Consider the following 21,895-nt stretch of genomic DNA (forward strand, 5'->3'; position numbering starts at 1 on the left):
GCTAAGTTCCTTTTCTTTTTTCCCTTGGTATGCTAAAAAGTTTCAGGTTAGTTTAATTCATGGAACATTTATTTGTCCATGACAAGTCTTTGTCTATGCACAGTACTGGGGAAGAACGTGAAGATGGAACTCAGACCCTGTTCTTTACGCTCCCGTGATCACTATAATGCAAAACCTGAAATTTCCCATTAATCTACTGTGCATTTGAATAGTTCACATCTTCACAGATATTTTTCAGTCTCTGAAGAAATAGCTGGTAATTTTTAAGTGATTCCAACTAGGAATGCTTTTGTTTATAGGAATTCAGAAGGATGTCTGCTGAGAAGCCCTGAATTTGTAATCAGGGGTAGGAGGATGTTTTCTTCGCCTGAACTGAGCAAAGGCAAGGACAGAATATAATTTCATAGAAACTTCATAAATCCAGTTTCAGGCTCCCTGTGAAAGCGAAATGGGAACTGGAATTGTTCTAGGGGAGTGTGGTGACAGAGCTGAGGTGGTTTTTAAGAAATGAAACCCAGCTTAGAGACTGGAGGGTTTTCTTTTTAAAACTTGCTATTAGTGTCAAAACTGTTATTAACATTAATTTACCATATCAGCCAGACTTAGACATTACTTTTTTTCTGTTGACATTAAAAGTACAGGAATAGTTACAAGGATGTTAAACGCCAAGATAAGTAATTTGCTTTTCATGAATATGCTATTATTATAATAATTCTTTATTTGTGGAATTGGAACTGGAACTCATTTCTTAAAATAGAGGATCTGCATTACCTGCAAATACAGTAGTGATACAAATAACCTAAACTTGGAAAGGCACAAAATAGAAGGATTTAAGGTACAGAATTTGGTATAGCGGCATCGGGTACATAGCATAAAATGTTACTTATGGTGGGTATTCCAGAAACATTTTTCTGTATTGAACATTGATGATGAGGATCTATTCACAGGATCTCTCTGCATCTGAAAAGGTAATATTGAGGACCAAACTCTCCTTATCTGCATTGGTACCATTATTGTGATACGGACCAATATTGACATATGCCTTTTGTGACTCGTGGTACTGGGTTTCAGAGTTTGATGACAACCTGGTATTTGCTGTATCAGATTTAGTAGGCAGACTTGATTTTCTTGGTCCTTGGATTTCTTTTGTGGTCAACTCTCTACTTTGCTGAGTTCATGCTGTACCTCCCCTAACCTGACACACATTTCTGTTGCCCTCTAGCCCCAGGGAATAATTGTGTTTACTCTTAAGGGTTTTTAGAGCCTTTAAGTCTCCCCAAGTAACCTCATGTTTTATATTAAGAACTATAATATAAAATCAAAATGCTTAGACTCCATCTCCAAGTGGAGGACACAGGTGATAATGTCTAGAAAACTGTGTGGCAAGTTAAAAATCTTCTTCCATGTCTATGCTACTTGTTGTAACCATTAGAGAAGGTAGTACTATAGCTGGGTTATACATAAAGACAACAAAGCTCTAGAAAAATTACAAAAATTTCCCATGAACTCCTAGGGGTTAGAGATACTAGAAAGAGATCCAAGCTCTTTCTGCCAGCCAGAACTGTATTCTTTATAACAGTAATTTCCAGAGGATTTGTCACTCTGCTTCACTCCCCTTTCACCAGGGTATGCCACAACCCCTTGTAAAGGTGTTTCATAGACAATTGCCAAAATGGTGCTTCAAGACAGGGACTGTCTTCCTAAGCAAGCAGTAATCATGGTGCCCATGGTTATACTTTTATGTATTGGCATGTAACAAATTACCCCCAAATGTAGTGATTTAAGACAGTAAATTATTATTATCTCATGTATTGGGAATCAGGAAACAATTTAACCGGATGGTTATGACAGGGTTCCTTAGAAAACTGCAGTCAAGATGTCAGCTGGAGTTGTACATAGTTACCCGGAACTGAAGAATCTTCTTCCATACTCATGTAATGTTGACTGGGTGTCTCAGTTTCTTGCCACAATGCTGCCCAAGTGTTCTCACATCATGGCATCTGACTTCCTTTAGAATGGTGACCAAAATAAGCATTACAGTCCTGCGTGACCTTAGATCAGGAGTGACATTTCTACCATAGTCTATTGGTCACACGGATTGACCTTTGTGTATATGATGGGACACTGCTACAGATGTTAATATCAGAAGTGGGGGCAATTAGGGACTATTCTGACAGTTGACTGATGCAGTTGCTTTTGAGAATTTGAAACAATTATTTCCCGGTTGCTATAATAGAATATCTGTGTACATATACTCAGGATGATAGGTGGATTATCAGAGCCCAAGATGTTATTTTTTTCAATCTCATCCCTTACCACTCTGTTAATCTACTCACTTGATTATTTTGACTAGCATTCACTCATAACCAGAAGGTTCAATCCCTCATCCATCCGGGGTGATCCCTGAACACAGAGTCAGGAGTAAGCTCTTAGCACTGCTGGGTATGGCCCCCAAACAAATCAAACAATCAAAGCCAGAAGACAACTTATAATTGAATAATTACAAGGTGACGCCATTACAATAAAGGCATGATAAGACTTCTTTTTGGAGCATATGTCTCTGAAAGACAAATTTATTCAAGGAAGTTTTAAAAAAAATTTTTTAATTGATATAACATTTCATGATAAGCCTCATTATAAGATAGCTCTCTGCATTAAGTTCAGCATTAAAAATTCATTTTTGAGGGGCCTCACCTATTGTACTCAGGAATCACTTCTTGCGTGATGTGGGGGCTATACAAGGTGCCAGGGATTGAACCCACATGCAAGGTAAGCACTGTACCCGCTGTACTATTGCTCCAGTCACCGAAAATTCAGTTTTATCCTTCAATTGACTCCTCTAATTCTATTTACCCACCCAACTGCCCTTCTGGTAATCATTAAGTGGTTTTAGCCTAAAAAGAGTTTTATTTAATTTCCTTTTCCCCTTACCATATATGAATTAAATTATACAATATTTGTGGTTAGCCATCTGACTTATTTCACTAAGCATAATCCCCTCTAGGTCCATCAGACTGTTGCAAATGGCAGGATTTATTTTTTAATATGGATGAGTAGTATATCATTATGTTCATATGCAACTTTTTTTTTATCACTTTTGGTTTTGAGCCACTCGTTAGTGCTCAGAGGCTACTTCCAGCTTGGGAGTTGATGCCCATGTTGCTCCAGGGATTATGTGCTGCTGGGGATCTAAACCAAGCATACCTCCTCCATGCAAAGCATATATGAAAACCCTTTGAGGTATCTACCCTCAAAGGAGTACTGGGGGTTTTAGGGCACACTTGGTCGTGCTCAGGAGACCACATGTGGTGCTAAGGATCATATTGGGGTGGATCATATACAAGACAAGAACTTTACCCCTGTACTATCGCTCCAGACTGAAACAAGAGAAAAATCTTGCAGGGGTTGGAGCGATAGCACAGCAGGTAGGGTGTTTGCCTTGCATGCAGCTGACCCGGGTTCAATTCCCAGGATCCCATATGGTCCCCTGAACACCTCCAGGAGTATTTCCTTAGTGCAGACCCAGGAGTAACCCCTGTGCATTGCTGGGTGTGACCCAAAAAAGCAAATAAGAAAAAATGCCTTTATATTATACCTCAAGCAATGATATACAAATGCAGCCTAATATTAGAATGGTGAGGAAAGATCAAAGCAGAAATAAGAGACCAAAAGACACTGGAATAATGAAAATAAAAGTTAGTTCGTTGAGAAGAAACACAACTAGCAAACCTTAAGCTAGAGTCACCAAGAGAAAAGAGGGTGCAAAAAAATCAAATAAGATAAACAGCTAAGACACAGAAACAGCCTAAGTATCCATTGATGAATGGATAAATAATATATGCTGACTTCATCAATGGGCTGGAGCGATAGCACAGCAGGTAGGATGTTTGCCTTGCATGCAGCCAACATGACTGACCCGAGTTCGATTCCTTCACTCCTCTCGAAGAGCCCGGCAAGCTACCGAGAGTATCTTGCCTGCAGGGCAAAGCCTGGCAAGCTCCCCATGGCATATTCAATATGCCAAACACAGTAACAACAAAATCTCACAATGGAGACGTTACTGGGCCCACTTGAGAAAATCTATGAACAACGGGAGGACAGTGACAGTGACAGTGACTTCATCAATAGATTATTAGTCAACCATAAAAGGATGGAAATCTTGCCATTTTCCAGAATATAGATAAAACTTGAGGGAGGGATATAGATGAATATTGATGAAACTTGGTGAGTGAAATAAGACTGATAAAGACAATATATGCTCTCGCTTATATGTAGAATCTTAAAAACACTCATAGATACAGAGAATAGATGGGTAGGGGTGAGTAAAATGGGTGAAGGGCCTCAAAGGGTACAAATTCCCAGTTACAAAATAAGTCAGTCTTAGAGACTATAATGTTAATTACGGTGACTATTCTTAATATTGTACTGCATATTGGAAAGTTGAAAATAACTCTTAGAAATTCTCGTCACAGGAAGACCAACTGTGTAATGACAGATGTTAACCACATTTACTGTGCTGATCATTTCATAATATATACAAATATCAAGTCATTTTGTTGCATAGCTCAAACTAATACAATGTTGTATGTCAACTATCCATTCAGAAATGTGAACATAGACTTTGTTCTCTATTTCTTTACTGCCGTAGCCTCAGAGTTTAGATTAATGCCTAAACTATGTGCATAGTATACTGTCAGTAAATGAGTTTTGAAGAAATACTCATTGTTCAGCTTTCAGTTTTTCTATGCCAGGAAACATCCCCTAGTACTTTATAATAAATAAAATTTTCCTTTCCAACAGCTTTCATTGAAACAATCTACCGCATTGTGTGGGATATGTGTATATGTGTATACTTATCCATATAAAACACACTTATACACATCTATAATAGGATATATAACGTAATATATATTTATCGGTGGATATTTGCATTACTTATACCTCTTGGTTACCATGAACACTACTACTATGAATAATGCTGTACAAATAAATGTTTTCTATTATTTTAATTTGGGGGAATGTATACCCAGAAATAGAATTCAATTATGATACATCAAGTCTACTTTTATTTTTTTACCATTTTACCTTCCCACTGAAATGCTTAATGGTACTAATTTCTCCACATGTTCCCCAACAGCTTTTTTAAATAATAACCATCCTAATGGCACTGCTAATTTTTAGGACTTTTCATTTTGAGAAAATATAAAATTCAGTTTGTAGATCTGAGATCTGAATTATATTTCCTATTTTAGCCTCTTTGACAGTTGGTTTGAAATTTTGTCTTCCAGCAAATACACAAGCAAAATATGAGTCAAAACATGAAAATCTTGGGACTATGAAAAGGGGATAATTACAAGAAAGCAGGTGGTGAGCTCACTAGCTGGGAAGAGTCAGGGAGAGTTCCTTTGCCTCTCAGCTGCCTTCTAGCATTGTTGAAAGGATTAGATTGTTTCAAACTTTAAAGTTCACTCATAGCACCTGGTACCCAAACATGTCTCAGACACTGTGTATGTAAGGGTTCATTGTTGCTGAGTTATTTGTCCATAACTGAAACTCTTTACTTGAGTTTCATCTTGCTTAGCAGGGGTTCTAACTGGATGTAATTAGGGCATTTTTTGGTTTCTTTTTTTTCTTTTCTTTTTTTCGGTGATATGCCAAAAAGAAAGAGTTAAAGGCACGGACAAGATACTTACTGCCTCATTCCATGTTAAAAGGGAAAACTTTGGAGGAGGGGAAACAGGAAATGACTTTGATGTGGACAGAACCAGAAATGGAATTATTTTCTTGGAAGAAAACTTTATAAATGGAAACCTCTTAATGCTATGAAAGACTGAACTTAAATGCCATTTCTCTTCGAAAATTCCATGCCATGGTCTTCATTATTTGTTATATTTCTAAAGTGCTTTTCCTCCCAGGAGTCTCATTACAAACTGTCCCCTGACCTAATTCAATTCACTCCTTTGCAGTGAACTCACCCTTTACTACACACCGGAAACTGATCAGGCAGTTTGAGCCCCAGAGTTGTTTTGCATGGATATCGCATCTGCTTAAGTGTGATACCATTGTTTATCATTAAAGATTCAAATTCTTTCCTTCCCTCAGGCAGAATATTCTGTCATGAGCCTGAGTCGAACTACAGTAGATAAGTTGTAGATTCCTTAGAAAGTGGGCTTCTAATGGAAATGCTGACAACCCATTAACAGCAGGAGGCCTAATGGCTGCCACTAAAAATATACTTAAAGATTACAGTAATAAAAACACATATTTGAAAGAGCCTGCTAGAAGTTCAAAGATTTTTTTAAATGTTGCTGTTAATAATAGACCACCCTATCGTTTTGGCATTTGATTTTGTCTCATAAATGGACTCGATCTAATGTAATACTGTTATACTGTTGTACTACACAATTTTTCCTGTTTGAGGGAGTTTGAATATATTTTTGGCAGAATTATCAGTGCCTTTAATGGAAGGTGAATAATTGGTATATTTGTAGAACTGTGGAATTTTAAGTCTGGAAGGAATCTGAACGATCAGCAAATCATCTCCATTATATCAGCTAAGGGAGACTTTAAGATTCTAAAATGTTCTGAGCTAGAGCATAAGAAGGGAAAATGAATGTGAGGGGAATTAATTATATGCCTGAGATTTAATATTTCCTCCCACGTGTCATATCACAATGCCCTTCAGCCAGATCTCCTTGCCTCAGTTGTTTTTCTTCTTACCATATTTTAATGATAATATAAGTAATATATATTCATTATAGGATTATTAGAATAAAAAAAGACTAATAAGTGTGGGATAATATCCCCCAAAGTATTTTTCCACCTATGAGTATATTTTCTTTTTACAAAATTTGCATCAAGCAGTACATACTGTTCAAATCATTTTTATTTTGCAATAGTTTATGAACATTTTTTCACATTGAATACTCTTTTTAGGACTCAATTTGAAATAACCTTCTTAGTGTCTCATTCCTTAGAGCTGTGCAATATTTTTGTAATCCAAGGAGTCTAATCTGTTGTAACACTGCAATGAATGAGTATCCATGTATATATACAATAGTTATAGGTGATTATCTGCTGAGGGAAAAATTCTTAGAACCTATTGGCAAATTACCAGCAGATTACAAGTACGTTTTGTTTCCTGAACTCTCGCCAACAGTAGTAACTACTAATTTTAAAGAATCTTAGAAAAACAACATCTCCAAGATGACTAACCATGTGTTTCCTGACTTCACTTCTTAGCAACAACTATTCATAGACAAGATAACAATTGGAGAATCCTAGAACATAAGGGTGAGGTTAAAGCATTCACTTATAATATAGAGATCAAGACAAACACTAGGATAATAAGAGTAGCCACAGCTAACTGGATTTTCCTTTCCATTAATCAGTGCTTCCCTGAGTTCATTATTCCTCCATTAGAAGGAATGGAGGAATAATTAGAAGGAAGCACTGCTGAGAGTGCTTCCCTAAGTTCATTATTCCTCCATTAGAAAAATATAGCCCTGGGAGGATATCCTAAGGAATGTATAGGGGTTAACCACTGAGAATCTGATCATGATGGAGGTCTGGTAACCACTCAGATCTTGACCAAACAAGTTCCTACTCACCATATCTAAGTAATAATCTCAACCAACAGCTTTGTTCACCTGCAGAACCAAGTTAGCGGTGCAGTTCAACCTGGTAACTTGGTGGGTACAGGTCTGGGTTGTTCAGGTCTTCAAGAGATTGTTCAGCCCTGGAGCCTACACTTCACCCTACTGAGGCAGAGGAACTGAGTCACAGCCCTTACCATGGTGCAGTGAAGCTCCTAGTTTTTCCTGACCAGAAATCAAGCCATGAACACCTGGAAAGCTATGTAGCCCAGAGATCCTTGAGCAGAAAAAAAAAAAACTGCTTGCATACAGTGCTCATAGCCTGAAGCGCAAAGCCAGTTCAGTGGGCCTTGGAATGCTGAGGCACAGGCTAGCTTGATTCAATAGCACAAAGAGTCTTAACTGCCCTAGGAGTTAGTTGTCCCACTGTGAGGGTGGGAAGGGGACTAACTTATAGGTTTACCCAGTTCGTTAGGCGTGGGGAGGTTGGAGCATCCTCCATGGTGCTCAGGATCAAAGAACCAGGTTTGGGCTCATGTAAAGCAAGCACCTAACCCCCTGTACTATCTCTCTGACCCCACCCAATCCTGAATTGAGTCTGTTCAAACAAGAAACTATCTGAGGGCACATAGAACACTTCAGAGCCCATTCATTAGTGCCCTGCATTCTAGTGGCACTTGAACAAAGAACAGAGCCTGTACAAATGGCTCTCCTCATCTGAGCACAAAACAGGTGACCCTATCTGACCAGGGCTTTCAGTGCAGAGTCCTCCCTAGTTTGGATCCCCAAACAAGCCATGCTAGACCTGGGCTCCACCCTGCTGACATTTCAGATCATAGAATCTAATTTGTAGCTCTACCTACTACGGAGCATCATACCTGGTTCTAACCATCTAGCAAACCTGGCCAGAGAATTCGGTCATCTGATGACCTTGTTTGGGCAGAGAGTTCAAATAGCAGTTTAACAAACTGTTCTCAACCAGCAGTATTCCCCTCCAATAGATCTTAGTCACCTAGCCCCAAGGTAGACCTTGGTACCAAATACTCCCCAGGGACGTTACCAGAAGACATATCCCAAAACTCAAATTGAGCTGACTGGAAAATAATTATTTCTGTCAAAACAAATCTGGAAAGTTTTGAAGAGAACCCCATTTGCTCAAATGTTACGAATCAAGGATTGTGAAAAGCCTGGTAAATATGAGTCTACATAAGGAAACTAGTAAACCTCTCTAAGGAAATGATCTATAAACTGCTAATAATTTGGAATAATATTCTTCAAAAGTAAAAAAATTCAAAGCAGAAATAGTAATATTCTTCCAAAGAATAATATTCTTCCAAAGTAGAAATTCCAAAGTAGAAAATCTGAACAGACCAATAACTAGTAAACTACTGTGTCAGTAAGAGTTTGAGTAAACTATTCCAGTGTATTGAGAAGGAAGAATGCTTTCAAACTCTGACACCAAAACCAGAGTACCCACAGAAAAGGAAACTAAAGCAGTAACACTGAATAATTCAGATGTAGTAGTTCCCAAATACAATGAAACTAAACTTCAAGAGCATACTAAATAGATTATACCCCCATGACCAAGTGTGATTTATCCTTGGGATGCAGGACATTTTAATATACATAAATCACAGCCTCAATAAAATAAATAAAAATCACATGAGAGGCATATTTCTCTCAGTATATCTGTCAGTGTATGTAACAAAACACCGCATCATTTACTGACAAAAAACCCTTAACAGATTTAGTGTAGATGGACTGTACATCAACTCACAAAAGTCAGATATAGGAAATAGATTTCTGGTTGTACTCATTGGAGAGATTTTGAATATGTTTCCTCTAATAACAGGAATAAAATAAGGATGCCTGTTCTCACCACTTCTACTCGGGATAGTACTGGGTGACCTAGTTAGAGTGCAATCAAAGTCAATTAGATGGGGCTGGAGGGATATAGTACAGCACATAGGCATTTGTCTTATACAAAACTGATCCAAGTTTGATCCCCAGCACCCCATATGGCCCCCGAAGATTGCCAAGAGTGATTCCTGAGTGTAGAGCCAGGAATAACCCCTGACCACCATGGAGTGGCCCCCAAACAAAAAAAAAGTCATGCAATTATAATGGAAAAAGTAAAATGGTTCCTATTTGCTGACAAGATGTTACATACAGAAAATGTCAAAGACTTAAAACAGTTTTTCTTTTCAAAGGAAAGAGAGAGAAAGAATAAGAAAGAGAGTGAGAGAGAGAGAGAGAAGGAAATTGTCTACCATAGAGGCAGGCTGGGAGTTGTGTAGCATGTGGAAAGAGGGAAACTGGGGACATTAGAGGTGGGAAATGTGTACTGGTGAAGGGGTGGGTGTTGAATATTGCCTGACTGAAACCCAATCATGAACAACTTTGTAAGCGTGTATCTCACGGTGCTTCAATTAAAAATAATAAAAAGATTATTATAAAAATAATTTTTAAACTTTTTAAATAAAAAAGTTTTGCTTTCCCAAAATGCTTTTGGAACTATCAATGATCTTAGCAAGTTGCAGGATGTAAAATCAACAAACAAAAATCAGTTATGTTCTTTGTTTTTCTTTTTTGGGTTTTTGGGCTACACCCGTCGGTGCTCAGAGCGCATTCCTGTCTCTGTGCTCAGGGGTCACTCCTGGTGGTGCTCAGGAGGCCATATGCAGTGCTGGGGATCGAACCGATGTCAGCTGCATGCAAGGCAAGTACTATCCAGCGCAAGAGTCAGTTATATTCATTTTTATGATGAAACATCTTAAAAAGAAAACAATATTACTTAATAATATCATCAAAAACTATACTTTGGAATACATTTAAATGGGTAAAAGATTTATACAATGAAAACTATAAAACTTTCTCAAATCTATCAAGTCACAAACAAATGGAAAGACATTCTATTATCATGGATCAGAAGACCTACTATTGTTAAAATGGTGGTTTTCAACAGCAGGTCTGAAGAAATTGCTGGTCTTCAAAAAATGTACTGCCACTTAACATAGTAGTTTTCAGCCACCAGTCTGTGAACCAATGCTGATCTTCAGTGATTTGAAGAAACCATTATTCTCTGTTGATGGGAATTATTTACATCCAACTACTGTGGAAATCTACAGAGAGATTTTCTCCCCGCCTCCAAATTGAACATGTCTACCATACACTATAGCCAATTCTACTTCTGGCTACAGTTCCAAGGAAATAACTGTATTTAAAAGAAATATATGCACTCCCATGTTCACTATATCACTACTCACAACATATGGAAGCAACATAAGTATCCATCTATGGATGAATGACTAAAAGTATGTGAAATATAGATGCAGTGAAATATTATTCAACCATGAGAAAGCAGAATAACTTGCCATCTGTGACAATATGGATAGACCTTGAGCATATTATGGGAGATGTCAAAGAAGGATAAGTACTCTACATATCATGTGCTAGTGGAATATAATGATCTAGTTTTTAACAAAACAATGAAACATTAGCAGGGAATAGGGGAATAAAATTAACGTTGTAAACATTAATTAAGGGTACAAACTTACAGTGAATAGTAAATAAGCCATAGATTTTAATGCACAGTGTAATGACAGTATGGAATAGTAAAATTTTGTAATGTAACATGTGCACTGTATCAGTGTATCAGTACACTGAAAAATAGAATATACGTTTTAAAATAATGTTTTATAAACAGACATGAAATCACATGTCAAATATACTTAATAAATTATTGAGAGGAAAAAATATTTTTAACCAAGAATTCTACACCTAGAAAAGCTCATTCAGAAATAAAGATCCAAACTTTCCTGGATAAACAAGAACTAACAGAGTCCATCATCGCTATAGCTGCCTTATATAAATGTGAAGAGGAAGAGAAGTGAAAATGTAAAGTTAAAAAATTCTACTGTAGTTCCCCATTTAAAATGGGATTTTATGGGGCCAGAAGGATAGTACAGGGATCAGGGGCCTTCCATGTGAACAAACTGTGGTTCAATACGCAGCACTACATATAGTCAGTTCCCTGAGGACCCCTGAGTACAGAGCCCCTTGTTAGTGTCCCTAAGAACTGCTGAATGTGGCCCAAATGTCCAGTACCATAAATAATGAACTAAAATTGGGTATTATAATTTTAGGTTATTCTCTATAAGACTCATGGAAACCACAAAGGAAGAATCTGTAGCCAAGCAGAAGAATATGCCAAAGGATGCAAGGAGAGAGTGCAACACGCTGGAACACATGCCCTCTATACAGAAGCCTAAGTTATGCCCCCACGCATATGTAGGTTCTGACAAGCACTGCCAGGGGTGAATATGAGCATCCCTGGTTGTTGCCCCAAACCAAACAGACACACAACTTGTGGAATGCAGTCAAAACAGTTCTAAGGGTATTTTAGCTGTGAATACCTACAGTAAGAAACAAGATATTTGACGTGTTTAGGAATTAGAAAAAGAACAAATTAGAAGAAGGAAATAAATAAGAAATAAATGAAATCACAAATATGACAACAAAAGAGAGTAAGTGTTGGTTCTTTAGGGGGGGAACAATTGACAAATCTTTAGCTAGATGAACCAGGAGAGCTCAAAACTACAAAATGGCAAATGAAATAGGAAACATCAGAACTGACACTACAGATATGTGAAGATTTTTAGGAGACCACATGAGCAAACTTGACAACCTACAAGAAATGGAAAAGAGTTTTAGAAATATACAACTTAGCAAGACTAAATGAGGACAAAATAGAAAATCTGAACAGACCCATTATTAGTTAAGAGATTGAAATCATAATCAAAAACATCCTAATGAAAAAGCCTAGGACAAGGAGAATTTTACTGAAATTTAAAAGAATTCCAGGATCTGGAGAATTAGGACAGGGGTTAAGGCACTTGCCTTGACATGGCCAACTCCGGTTTAATTCCTGGTACCACATATTATGCCCTGAACACAACCAGGAGTAAGCCCAGAGCATTGCTGGGTGTAGCCAACTCTCCACACAAAAAAGAATTTCAATCTTTATTAAACTTTGCCCCCAAACTAGAGAACTCATTTTACAGAGCTGGCATTACCCTCAAACCAAGGCCTGAAAATGATGTTACCACACAAAAAGACTATGGGCCAAATATCCCTGATATAAATTTTAAAAATTAATTAAAAGCTAGCTAATCAAATTCTGCATCACATTTGAAAGCTCATTTACCATGGTCAAGTGGAATTTATTTCTGGAAAGCAAGAAAAAAGAAATAAAAGGCAGCAGAATTGAAAAGAAAGAAGTAAATTTGCAACTATTTTCAGATGACAAGATTTTAATACTACAGGACAGAAAAACATTCATTCAGAAAGACATATGCATACCATCATTCGTTGCAGCACTTAGTACAATAGTTAAGAAACTTCCTCAAAGAAGATATACAAGTGATCAAAAGGCATATGAAAAAATGCTCTGCATCGCTGATCATCAGGGAGATGCAAATCAAAACAACAAGAACATATCATCTCACACCAGACAGATATGCATCAAAAAGTACAAGAATACATACAATGTTCCATCACTGACCCCACCCCAGTGTCAACTTCCCTCCATCAGTGTTGTCGGATTCCCTCTCCCATTCCCACACTCCACTCCCAACCCCAGCCTCAGCCTGCCATCTTCATCTTGACAGACACCTTTGAAGTTTGGTTCTTAAAGTTTGGGTCTTGTGATTGCAGTGTTGTTGACTCTGAAAACCCAATTATGAATAACTATAACTCATGGTTCTTAAAAAAATTGGCAGAAAAAAGTATAAAAATAAGTGGTGCTGATGAAGATGTTGGGAGAAAGCAACTCTAATTCACTGCTGGTAAGAATAAAGATTGGTCCAGAATTTTTTGAGAACAATATGGACACTCCTCAAAAATCTTAGAAATTATTTTTCTATATGACCCAGCAGTACCACTCTTGGAAATATACCCTAGGGCACAAAAATGTAATGCAGAAAAACCAATCTGCACTCCTATGAGCATTACAGCCCATTTGCAATTGCTAGAATCTAGAAACAATCCAAGTGCTGACAACAGGTGACTGGACAAAGAAACTGATACATCTGCACAATGGAATACTATGTAGTCATTATAATGGAAAAATGAAGTCATGAAATTTGCTTTTACATGAATGGACCTAGAGAGTATCATGCTGAGTGAAATGAGTCAGAGAGAGAGGGACAGGCATCAATTAATCACACTCATTTGCAAGATATAAAAAATAGTATAAGAATACCTGAAGATAGAAACTAACAGCCAGGAGGATTGGTTCATGGTTGGAAACTTGACACAAGGAGCGGAAGTGCAGTAGGAGAGAGAAGGGACCACTATGACAATGATAGTTGGAAATGACAACTCTAGACAAGAATTGAGTGCTGAAAGGAAGTAAACTGATATGCATGATTTCCTTTCAGTAACAATACTGCAAACCACAGTGTCTAAAAGGAGAAAGGGGGGTTAAAAGAGAGAAAAGTAAAGTGTCCGTTATAGAGGCAGACTTAGGGTGAGGTGTGGGAGGGAAACTGAGGACATTGGTGGTGGAAGAAGTACACTGGTGAAGGGTTGGGTGTTGGAAATTGTATTGACTAAAACCCAATCATGAACAACTTTGTAACTGAGTATCTCACATTGAGTCAAGTAGAAAAAAAATCCACAAACCTAAAAAAACTCTTTTAAGTGAATTTCTTGTAGAAATTAAAAAAATACCACTACCACTATCCCCTCACCTCCCCCACAAGCACTAAAGCTCTTTAACATGGGTCTTATTTTTTTGTTTTGATTTGGCTTGGTTTGGGGTTGGCTTTCTTTTTTTCTCTTGTTTGTCTTAGGCCACTTTTGGTGGTGTGCAGGCCTTATTCCTGGCTCTGAATTCAGGGATCACTCCTAGTAGCTCAAGGGACCATAAGGAGTGCTAGAGATTGAGCCTGGGTACTACCACGCCAGTCCATTGGTGTTTTTTTGGCCCTGACCTTTAAAGAAAGCATAAGCAACAGAATAAGCAGGTGGAATTGCATCAAACTAAAATGCTGCTTAACATGAAGCAAAGAGAGTGGAGTTCAACAGTTCATAGTGAATGTAGGAGACCCGGGTTCAATCCTAGACTCACTGAGCAGTGCTCCTAAAAGAGAAAACAATGCCAAACTTAGAAATCAGTGCTAAGATTCATGGTTACCAAAGATGGACCGTGCGAAGAGGAAAGAATATTGAATGACAGTGGCCAAAAGGTACAAACTTTGAGTTATAAGACAAGCACAAGGATGTAATATGCAACATGATGACAACCATTAACACTGCTCTATGGTGTATGCACGTTGAGAGTAGATCCCAAGTGTTCTCCTCAAATGGAAAAAGCACCTCTCTTTATATAACTAAAGTTATTATGGTAATCCTCTTACAATACGTAGAAGTTGAATCACATTGTATACCTTAATCTGATAATGTGCTTATGCCAGTCAAACTGGAAAAATCATTAGGAAGATACAACTATTCCCAGCAACCTGATAAAAAGGAATATCAGTTCAGTCATTGTGTGTTTGATTATTAGTGATGCTGAACAGTTTGTATTGTTCATCTATGTCTTTTAGGAATTGTCCATTTATGCCATATGCTCATTTTTCTCTTACAGCTTATACCTTTTGTTTGGTTTTGGAGCACATTTGGCAGTGCTCAGGGGCTATTCCTGGCTCAGAGGTTGCTCCATCAGTGCTCAGGCAACCATGTGGTACCAGGAATTGGGTTCAGGGTACTCCAGCCCATTGAGCTACGATCCTGGTCCACTTTTTGTTTTTTCAATTTAAGCTCCGTTGCTGTAGCATAATCGTAGTATAATCGTAACAAAAAGTTGCCTTGTATTTCATTTGCCTCTTATCTTATTATATGTTGGCTTGAGGTACAAAATATTAAAGGTTTATTTTAAATTAAAAAATTTATTAAAGCATCAGGAATTACAAAGTTATTCATAGTTGAGTTTTAGGCATACAATGTTCCATCACCAATCCCACTACTAATGTCAACTTCCCTTCACCAGTGTCCCCAGGTTCCCTCTCATGTCCCCTCAACCTGCAGCCTGCCCTCTTGACAGACACTTTTCTAAGTTGTTCAAGTTTGGGTCTCTTGATTTCAGCGTTGTTGACCCTGTGGTTTGGATTTTGGCTCAATGGTTCCTTAACACCACCTTTGCACCCTACTCCTCAGACCTGGCCCCTGTTGTCCAAGAGATGGAAAGAAAACGTTGAGCGGAGGGGGACAGGAGAGATGAGAAAACATTAAAGTTCTAATACAAAATTAAGCATCCTTTTTAATTTCTTTGCTTTTATACTCAGACCCCAAGATATTCCTTAAACAAAAACATGATCATCACCTCTGTTGACTCAAGTCTCTGCATGAAGCTCTTGGGGTGAAAACACATCCTCCTGCTAGCTCCATCGTTACTGGTGCCCCTGGGTCAGGTGGCGCAGCTGTGCTCGGGACACGCTCCCCAGACTCCTCTGCTCTGAAGCTGGCGCCTGGCCCCCACCCCCACATTCTCAGTCCCTCTATTCAAGCTCTGCAAAAGCACCAGCATCCATGGTCACCAACTCCATCCTCTTCTCCAATCTCCTCTCTTGACCTAACCCTCAGGGGGCCCATCACATTTAAGATGAGTAACTAAACGACAAGTTAAATCTAAAGTGGCTCTAGGGGACCAGTTTAGGATAAGAAGATTGGCCTGGGCTGGGAGCTGAGGGTCCAAGATGAGCCGTGGAGAGAAGTGACAGCAGAGAGGCAGGGCTTCATGGGAGGGGGGCACTTGGAAGGAGGCGGGCAGCAGTGAACAGCTGGCCTGATACTGAGAGCTCAAGACTAGGGCTAGGGGTAGGTAGTCTCCATTCAGAAAGCCCCAGGAAATGGTCAGTTGAGGTCCCAGCGTGGAAATGCCATCCTTCTATGCCAACCTCTCCTGCCGCCCCCACCTCAGCGCACTGCATTGCTGCCTTTCCCACTTCATGGGCCAGAACCTGGATTTGCTGCTTCTCCCACTTCACTCAGCATTGCTCCTGTCAGCCAGCCCTATTGGCTCCACCTTGTAAATGTAGGTAGACCAGACTGGAGGGTTCCACTCAGATAATACTGTGCAACAGCCAAGAAAGCGGGAAGCCTGAGGCTGGGGGACAGGGCGAGGTTGGGGTGGGGGAGAACTCCCCTGCTGTGACTGTGCTCCCACAGCTGTAGGCACTTTTCACAGATCATGGAACTGCATGCTAAAAGGGTGAGGTGGGCTTTCTTTTTTTTTTTGCTTTTGTGGTCACACCCCGTGTTGTTCAGGGGACCGTGTAGTACCAGGGAATAAACCTGGAATTCTACATGTAAAACACATGCTCCAGCCCGTGGAACCATCTCCCTGACTAAAGACTTAAAGACTAAGTTTTAAGCAATTTACACTACACTAAAAATGTGAGGGAAAAAATACCAGGGGTGGAGGGTAGTACAGAGATTAAGGGATTCTCTCACATGTAGCTGGCCCAGGTTCAACTCCCGGCACCCTATATGGTCCTCAGAGCCCCACTGGGAGTGAGCCAGGACTAAGCCCTGAGCACCACCAGGTATGGGGCCCAAAACTCACACAAAGAAGCATGTTGTTTATTACTGGATAAATGTTGTTGAATGATAAAAATAATAAAGTAGAAATAGCCAAAATAAAAACTAGGATAAAATGAGGGCCCTTAATGCCTTTCCTCAGAACACAGAGGTAAAAGAGGTTGCCAGTTGGAGGGGCTGGAGCAATAGTACAGCAGGTAGCGGGTTTGCCTTGCATACGACCAACCCAGGTTTGATTCCCAGCATCCCATATGGTCCCCTGAGCACCGCTAGGAGTAATTTCTGAGTGCATGAGCCAGGAGTAACCCCTGTGCATCGCCAGGTGTGACTCAAAAAACAAAAAAAAGGGGGGGGTTACCGGAGACCCAACGGCCAACTTTTTCCCGGGGCCACCACAGGGCTCCTGACTCTGATTTTCTTGGTGCTTGCCCTTCCACGGGCCACTTTGCTGCAGCCCCTTGGCCTCAGCCCCATTTTCCAGCCACCCATTCTCACAGGTCATAGTTCCCTCTCGCCCACCAGAGATTTGGTTCATTGTGTTTATTGTGTGATTCCTTCTCATAACCATAAGGAGAAGGCTTTGGGGATCACAACTGGTGATGCAGAATTACTCCTGGTGGTGCCGGGGGACCATATGGGATGCGGGGGATTGAACCCAGGTTGGCTGCATGTGAGGCAAATGCTCTCCCCACTGTACTGTTGCACCTGCTTGAGAGCATTATCTTTTTTTTTTTTTGCTTTTTGGGTTACACCCGGTGATGCACAGGGGTTACTCCAGGCTCTGCACTTAGGAATTACTCCTGGTGGTGCTCGAGGGACCATATGGGATGCTGGGAATCATCCCGGGTTGGCCTCATGCAAGGCAAACGCCGTACCCGCTGTGCTATCATTCCAACCCGGGCATTATCTTTTATTCCCTGCAACTCTTCTGGTACCCTAAATTTTCTGGGGCAATAGGAGCAGATTTGCCTGGTGAGTGGTCTTCCTTTAGTAGATGGAGATGCCGCTAGGAGAGAGGCCGAAGAGTGGCGGTAACGTGGAGCAATGACTCGCTTCCATAGAACTGCGCTCAGCTCCCCTCCTCCATGCAGCCCCCCCAGATTCGTCTCGTACAACACGATCTGCAGGAGCAGGCTGTTTTTGGGGTCGCGGTTCGCCTTCCTGCCTCTGCTCGGATGACTGACACCCATGCCTTCTCTCCGCTCTCTCTCCAGAAGCAGATGTTCCAGGAGAGGAGTAGCCGGATGCTGCAGGCCTTGTCTCCGAAGCAGAGCCCCGTGAGCAGTCCTACCAGGAGCCGCTCTCCTTCTCGCTCCCCCTCACCCACCTTCGCCTGGCTCCCGAGCAAAACTTCGCCCCCATCATCGCCCAAGGCGGCCTCAGCCTCTATCAGCAGCATGAGTGAGGGGGATGAGGACGAGAAGTAAAGGCGGCTGGCCCACGGCGGGAGCCACGCCACGCAGGCTGGGGAGGCGGGCCAGGTCACGGGGAGTGCCTGGAAAGAGTGGCAAGAGCTGCTGCTCTGCAGGTGCACCCCGGGCTTTGCTAGGGGGAGGCCTTCGGACCGGCTGGCAGGCTCCGCTCAGCCCAAGACAGGCTCTGCATGGAGGCTCCTTGCTGCGCACTTCCTTAGCGTCATTAGAATCATTCTACCTTAACCGAGCTCTCGGGAGATGCAGAGCACCACTAAGAGACTTGCACTGAGTGGGGCGTCTTCTGCTTTGGTCCTGACACCCCCCAGCAAGTGCACCACCTGTGCAAACTGCTGTTCCCTCAACCTGCTACTTCCGGCCCCGTAAAGGGCCCTGCACGTTGTCTCTCACCACCCCAGCTCTGCCAGAATCAAGTTGTTTTATAGAGAGGAGACAAAGTGCTTCTGAAATAGCCGAGTTAAACACAGACTCCCGCCTTCTCGCTTTGACCACTGAGATCAGTTCTTACAGTTCCAGGAACATGGAGCGTAGTAGCCTGGCTTTAGGCCACATATGTAACAGGCCATCTAGAGTGAACCTTTATTCCTCATTCAAAGAAGTTGGTCAAAGAGATAGTGCCACAGGCTTACTATCCTTCTGGCGAGGCTGATCTATCTTTGGTTTGATTTCTTATTTTCCCAGAAATTATCTTAATCACTGGGAAATGCAACAAAGGGAAAAAAACTCATGTATATAGAAAAGGGAGCTGTGTTTCTTTGGCTCCAAGTTAAGCAGATGGTAAATGTTTCTTAAAGCTTCTCCTTAAAAAGATCTCTCATGGGATGGCTTTTCCCATTTCTGACAAGTTAACCATTTCATAGACCTCAAGTAACAGTTTGATGTACCAAATCTCATAGTGTACCAATAGTGGGTGCTACCTGCACGTATCTGTTCTATGTAAGCCCCAACTTTGCCAGCCAGGGTGTATACCATATACAATATTAAAATATGGTGGTGGCATTTTATAATGTATACTTCCCCTACTCTCACCCAAACCCCCACCCAAATCCTTGATCTAAAGAACTGTGTAGTCCCCTTGTGATTTGGGCTCTTTGTCAAAACCTCCCCCTGGGTTCCTGTAAAAATGTCCTGTCCCAACCAAGAAGCTTGTCTGTTGTTCTCATATTGTCTCATCACATCTGTGGGTGAAGGAAGACTTTTTAACAATGCACTATGGGTGCCTCAGCTCTGATGCCGGCATGATTGGTCTAGGTGGTATTGTGGTTCTCGCTGACCTGGCCAAAAGAGTGAAGATGAAGCATCCTGCGGTTTGAAGCTACCATTGCCTAATCACGGGGAGGAGAAGAGCAGAGAAAGCCAGGGGGTAGAACTCTAGAAGATGAAGCATTGCCTAGCTGTCCCAATAAAGGCAGGGACAGAACTGAGATCTGAAGAGAGACCCAAATCAGTGACTTATGGCTTCAACCTGCATGTCTGGTGACAGAAACACCCCTTTTCAGAAGCCCTGAAAGTTGGGCAAGCTAATGGAGGTGGCACATCTGTCCACCCTGGTGTCGGGGTTGATCTACCTCCCACCCACTTGGAGGTGAGTGGTATTTGCTGGGAAGCAAGCCAGGAAGCTAAGATAACATACAAGCCCCTTGTTTGAGTCACTTTCACAGAAATTCTGTCTAGCAGAGCTGACAGGACGTGGCATGTGAATTGTTTTTGGTATTTGGGGGGGGTACACATAGCAGTGCTCAGGACTTACTCCTGACACTGTGTTTAGGGATCACTCCTAGCAAGCTTGGGGGACCATATGGTATGCCAGAGATTGAACTTAAATCGGCCATGTGCAAGGCAAGCATCCTATCCCCTGTACTATTGCTCCGGCCCCAAAGAATGCAAGTGGGAATGCATTTGGTAAGAAAGGCTCAAAGTATTGTCCTGTGGAGAACAGGGGCCCTGTTCTCCCACTCTGTCTATTTGGTCATTGCCATTAAACTGCCTGGCCAAACCCATCATGGTGCCTAACACTTCAGTTGGATGACACTTGTATATGGTGAGATTTACAGAGCAAGGTGAACAGCATGGAAGAAAAAAAGGAGTAAGATGTATTCAGGAAGTGCAGAGAAGCTTCAAACTGAAATCATTCTAGGACCTCACTTTATAGTTACTTACTTTGTGGCCCAATGCAGGTCACACCACTTTGCCCAGAAGAAAAGGGTGCAGGGTTGCTCAATCAGGCTGATGTGAGGTTTGCAGGCCTGACCCACTCCAATGACAGGTACCACTTGTGTGACCCAGATTCAGTGCCGTCATAGCTGCCAATGATGGGAAATGAGCAAAGCCCGGGATAGTCCAGGGATGAGGCAAAACTACCCACAACTGGGACTGAATTCTCACCCCACTGAGTCCTCTCCTGACCTCTGCCAACCCCCCTTCCCATGCTAAGGCTGTAAGACCCCTAAAAAGGAATGGAGTGGGGAGGGAGTGCTCCTGCATTCCACCACTTGGTGCCTCCTGGCATTGGTCTCTTGCAGACCCCTACATCACCCTTCTGCCTCCAGGAGGAGATGGGGGTTCTCTTTTTTTGTGGCCCACAGTGGAAAGGCCTAGAGTGAATTAGTTGAGGCTGGAGTGAGAGTACAGGGTGGAGAGGAAAGCAAAAATGATCCCCCAAAAGCAAGGCCAGATTCTTTCTACCCTAGAACTGGAAGGAAACTTCAGCTGAGGACTTGAGGACAACTGCCTGAGCAGAGCTGGGTCAGAAGATTCGCCAAAACGGGGCACAGGGGGCAGAAGAAAAATCCGCTTCATCTCACCCTTCACTCCCGTTCTTGTCCCCAACATGCTCCCAATCCTCACACAGGCAAAAGGCTTCCTCTCAGACACCTGAACCTAGGGGATTCAGGTGAGAAACTGCTTCCCTGGCGTGAGGGAGATTACTGCCCCTTAGCATCTATTAGTCACCACATCATCTTCCCAGGGAATCAAAAGCTCGTCTTTCACCAGCTTGGAAATGGCGTGGTGTGATGTTGCAGCCCTGTGAAGGGCCCCTTTGTAGAGAGCTAGCTCCCATGTGCCCAAATCTTTTGAAGGCCGTGGAAAGTCACCTCACAAGAGTGGTCCTGAGGCCAGTCTCCAAGCCGCTGTGTGGGGAAGAGACCCCTGCCCAGTCACCCTGGCTTAGGCTTGAGTTGCCGTGTGTCTGCCCTGTGAGGGGGCATTTGTTTTTCCTCCCTCTTCAGGACTGACTCACACCCCTGTGTAGCCCAGAGAGAG

At 41.5% G+C, this 21,895-nt stretch overlaps 1 protein-coding gene across 6 annotated transcripts in view; it reads left to right on the forward strand.

Annotated features, from left to right (window-relative positions):
- Positions 1-20,543, forward strand: part of PCYT1B (phosphate cytidylyltransferase 1B, choline) — a 134,515-nt gene extending 113,972 nt beyond the window's left edge. For 5 of the 6 annotated variants that reach the window (XM_056131225.1, XM_056131222.1, XM_056131224.1 and 2 more), the window contains one exon: positions 18,413-20,543. In XM_056131225.1, the coding sequence (XP_055987200.1) occupies positions 18,413-18,625 (213 nt within the window). In that variant the 3' untranslated portion in view covers positions 18,626-20,543. Of the gene's footprint in view, positions 1-10,217; positions 10,315-18,412 lie in introns of all 6 variants that reach the window. The other variant, XM_056131223.1, reaches the window with a different exon arrangement.
- The last annotated feature ends 1,352 nt before the right edge of the window (positions 20,544-21,895 follow it).

This window comes from Sorex fumeus, unplaced genomic scaffold, assembly GCF_029834395.1.
Source record: "Sorex fumeus unplaced genomic scaffold, SorFum_2.1 ptg000086l, whole genome shotgun sequence".
NCBI classification, from domain to species: Eukaryota; Metazoa; Chordata; class Mammalia; order Eulipotyphla; family Soricidae; genus Sorex; species Sorex fumeus.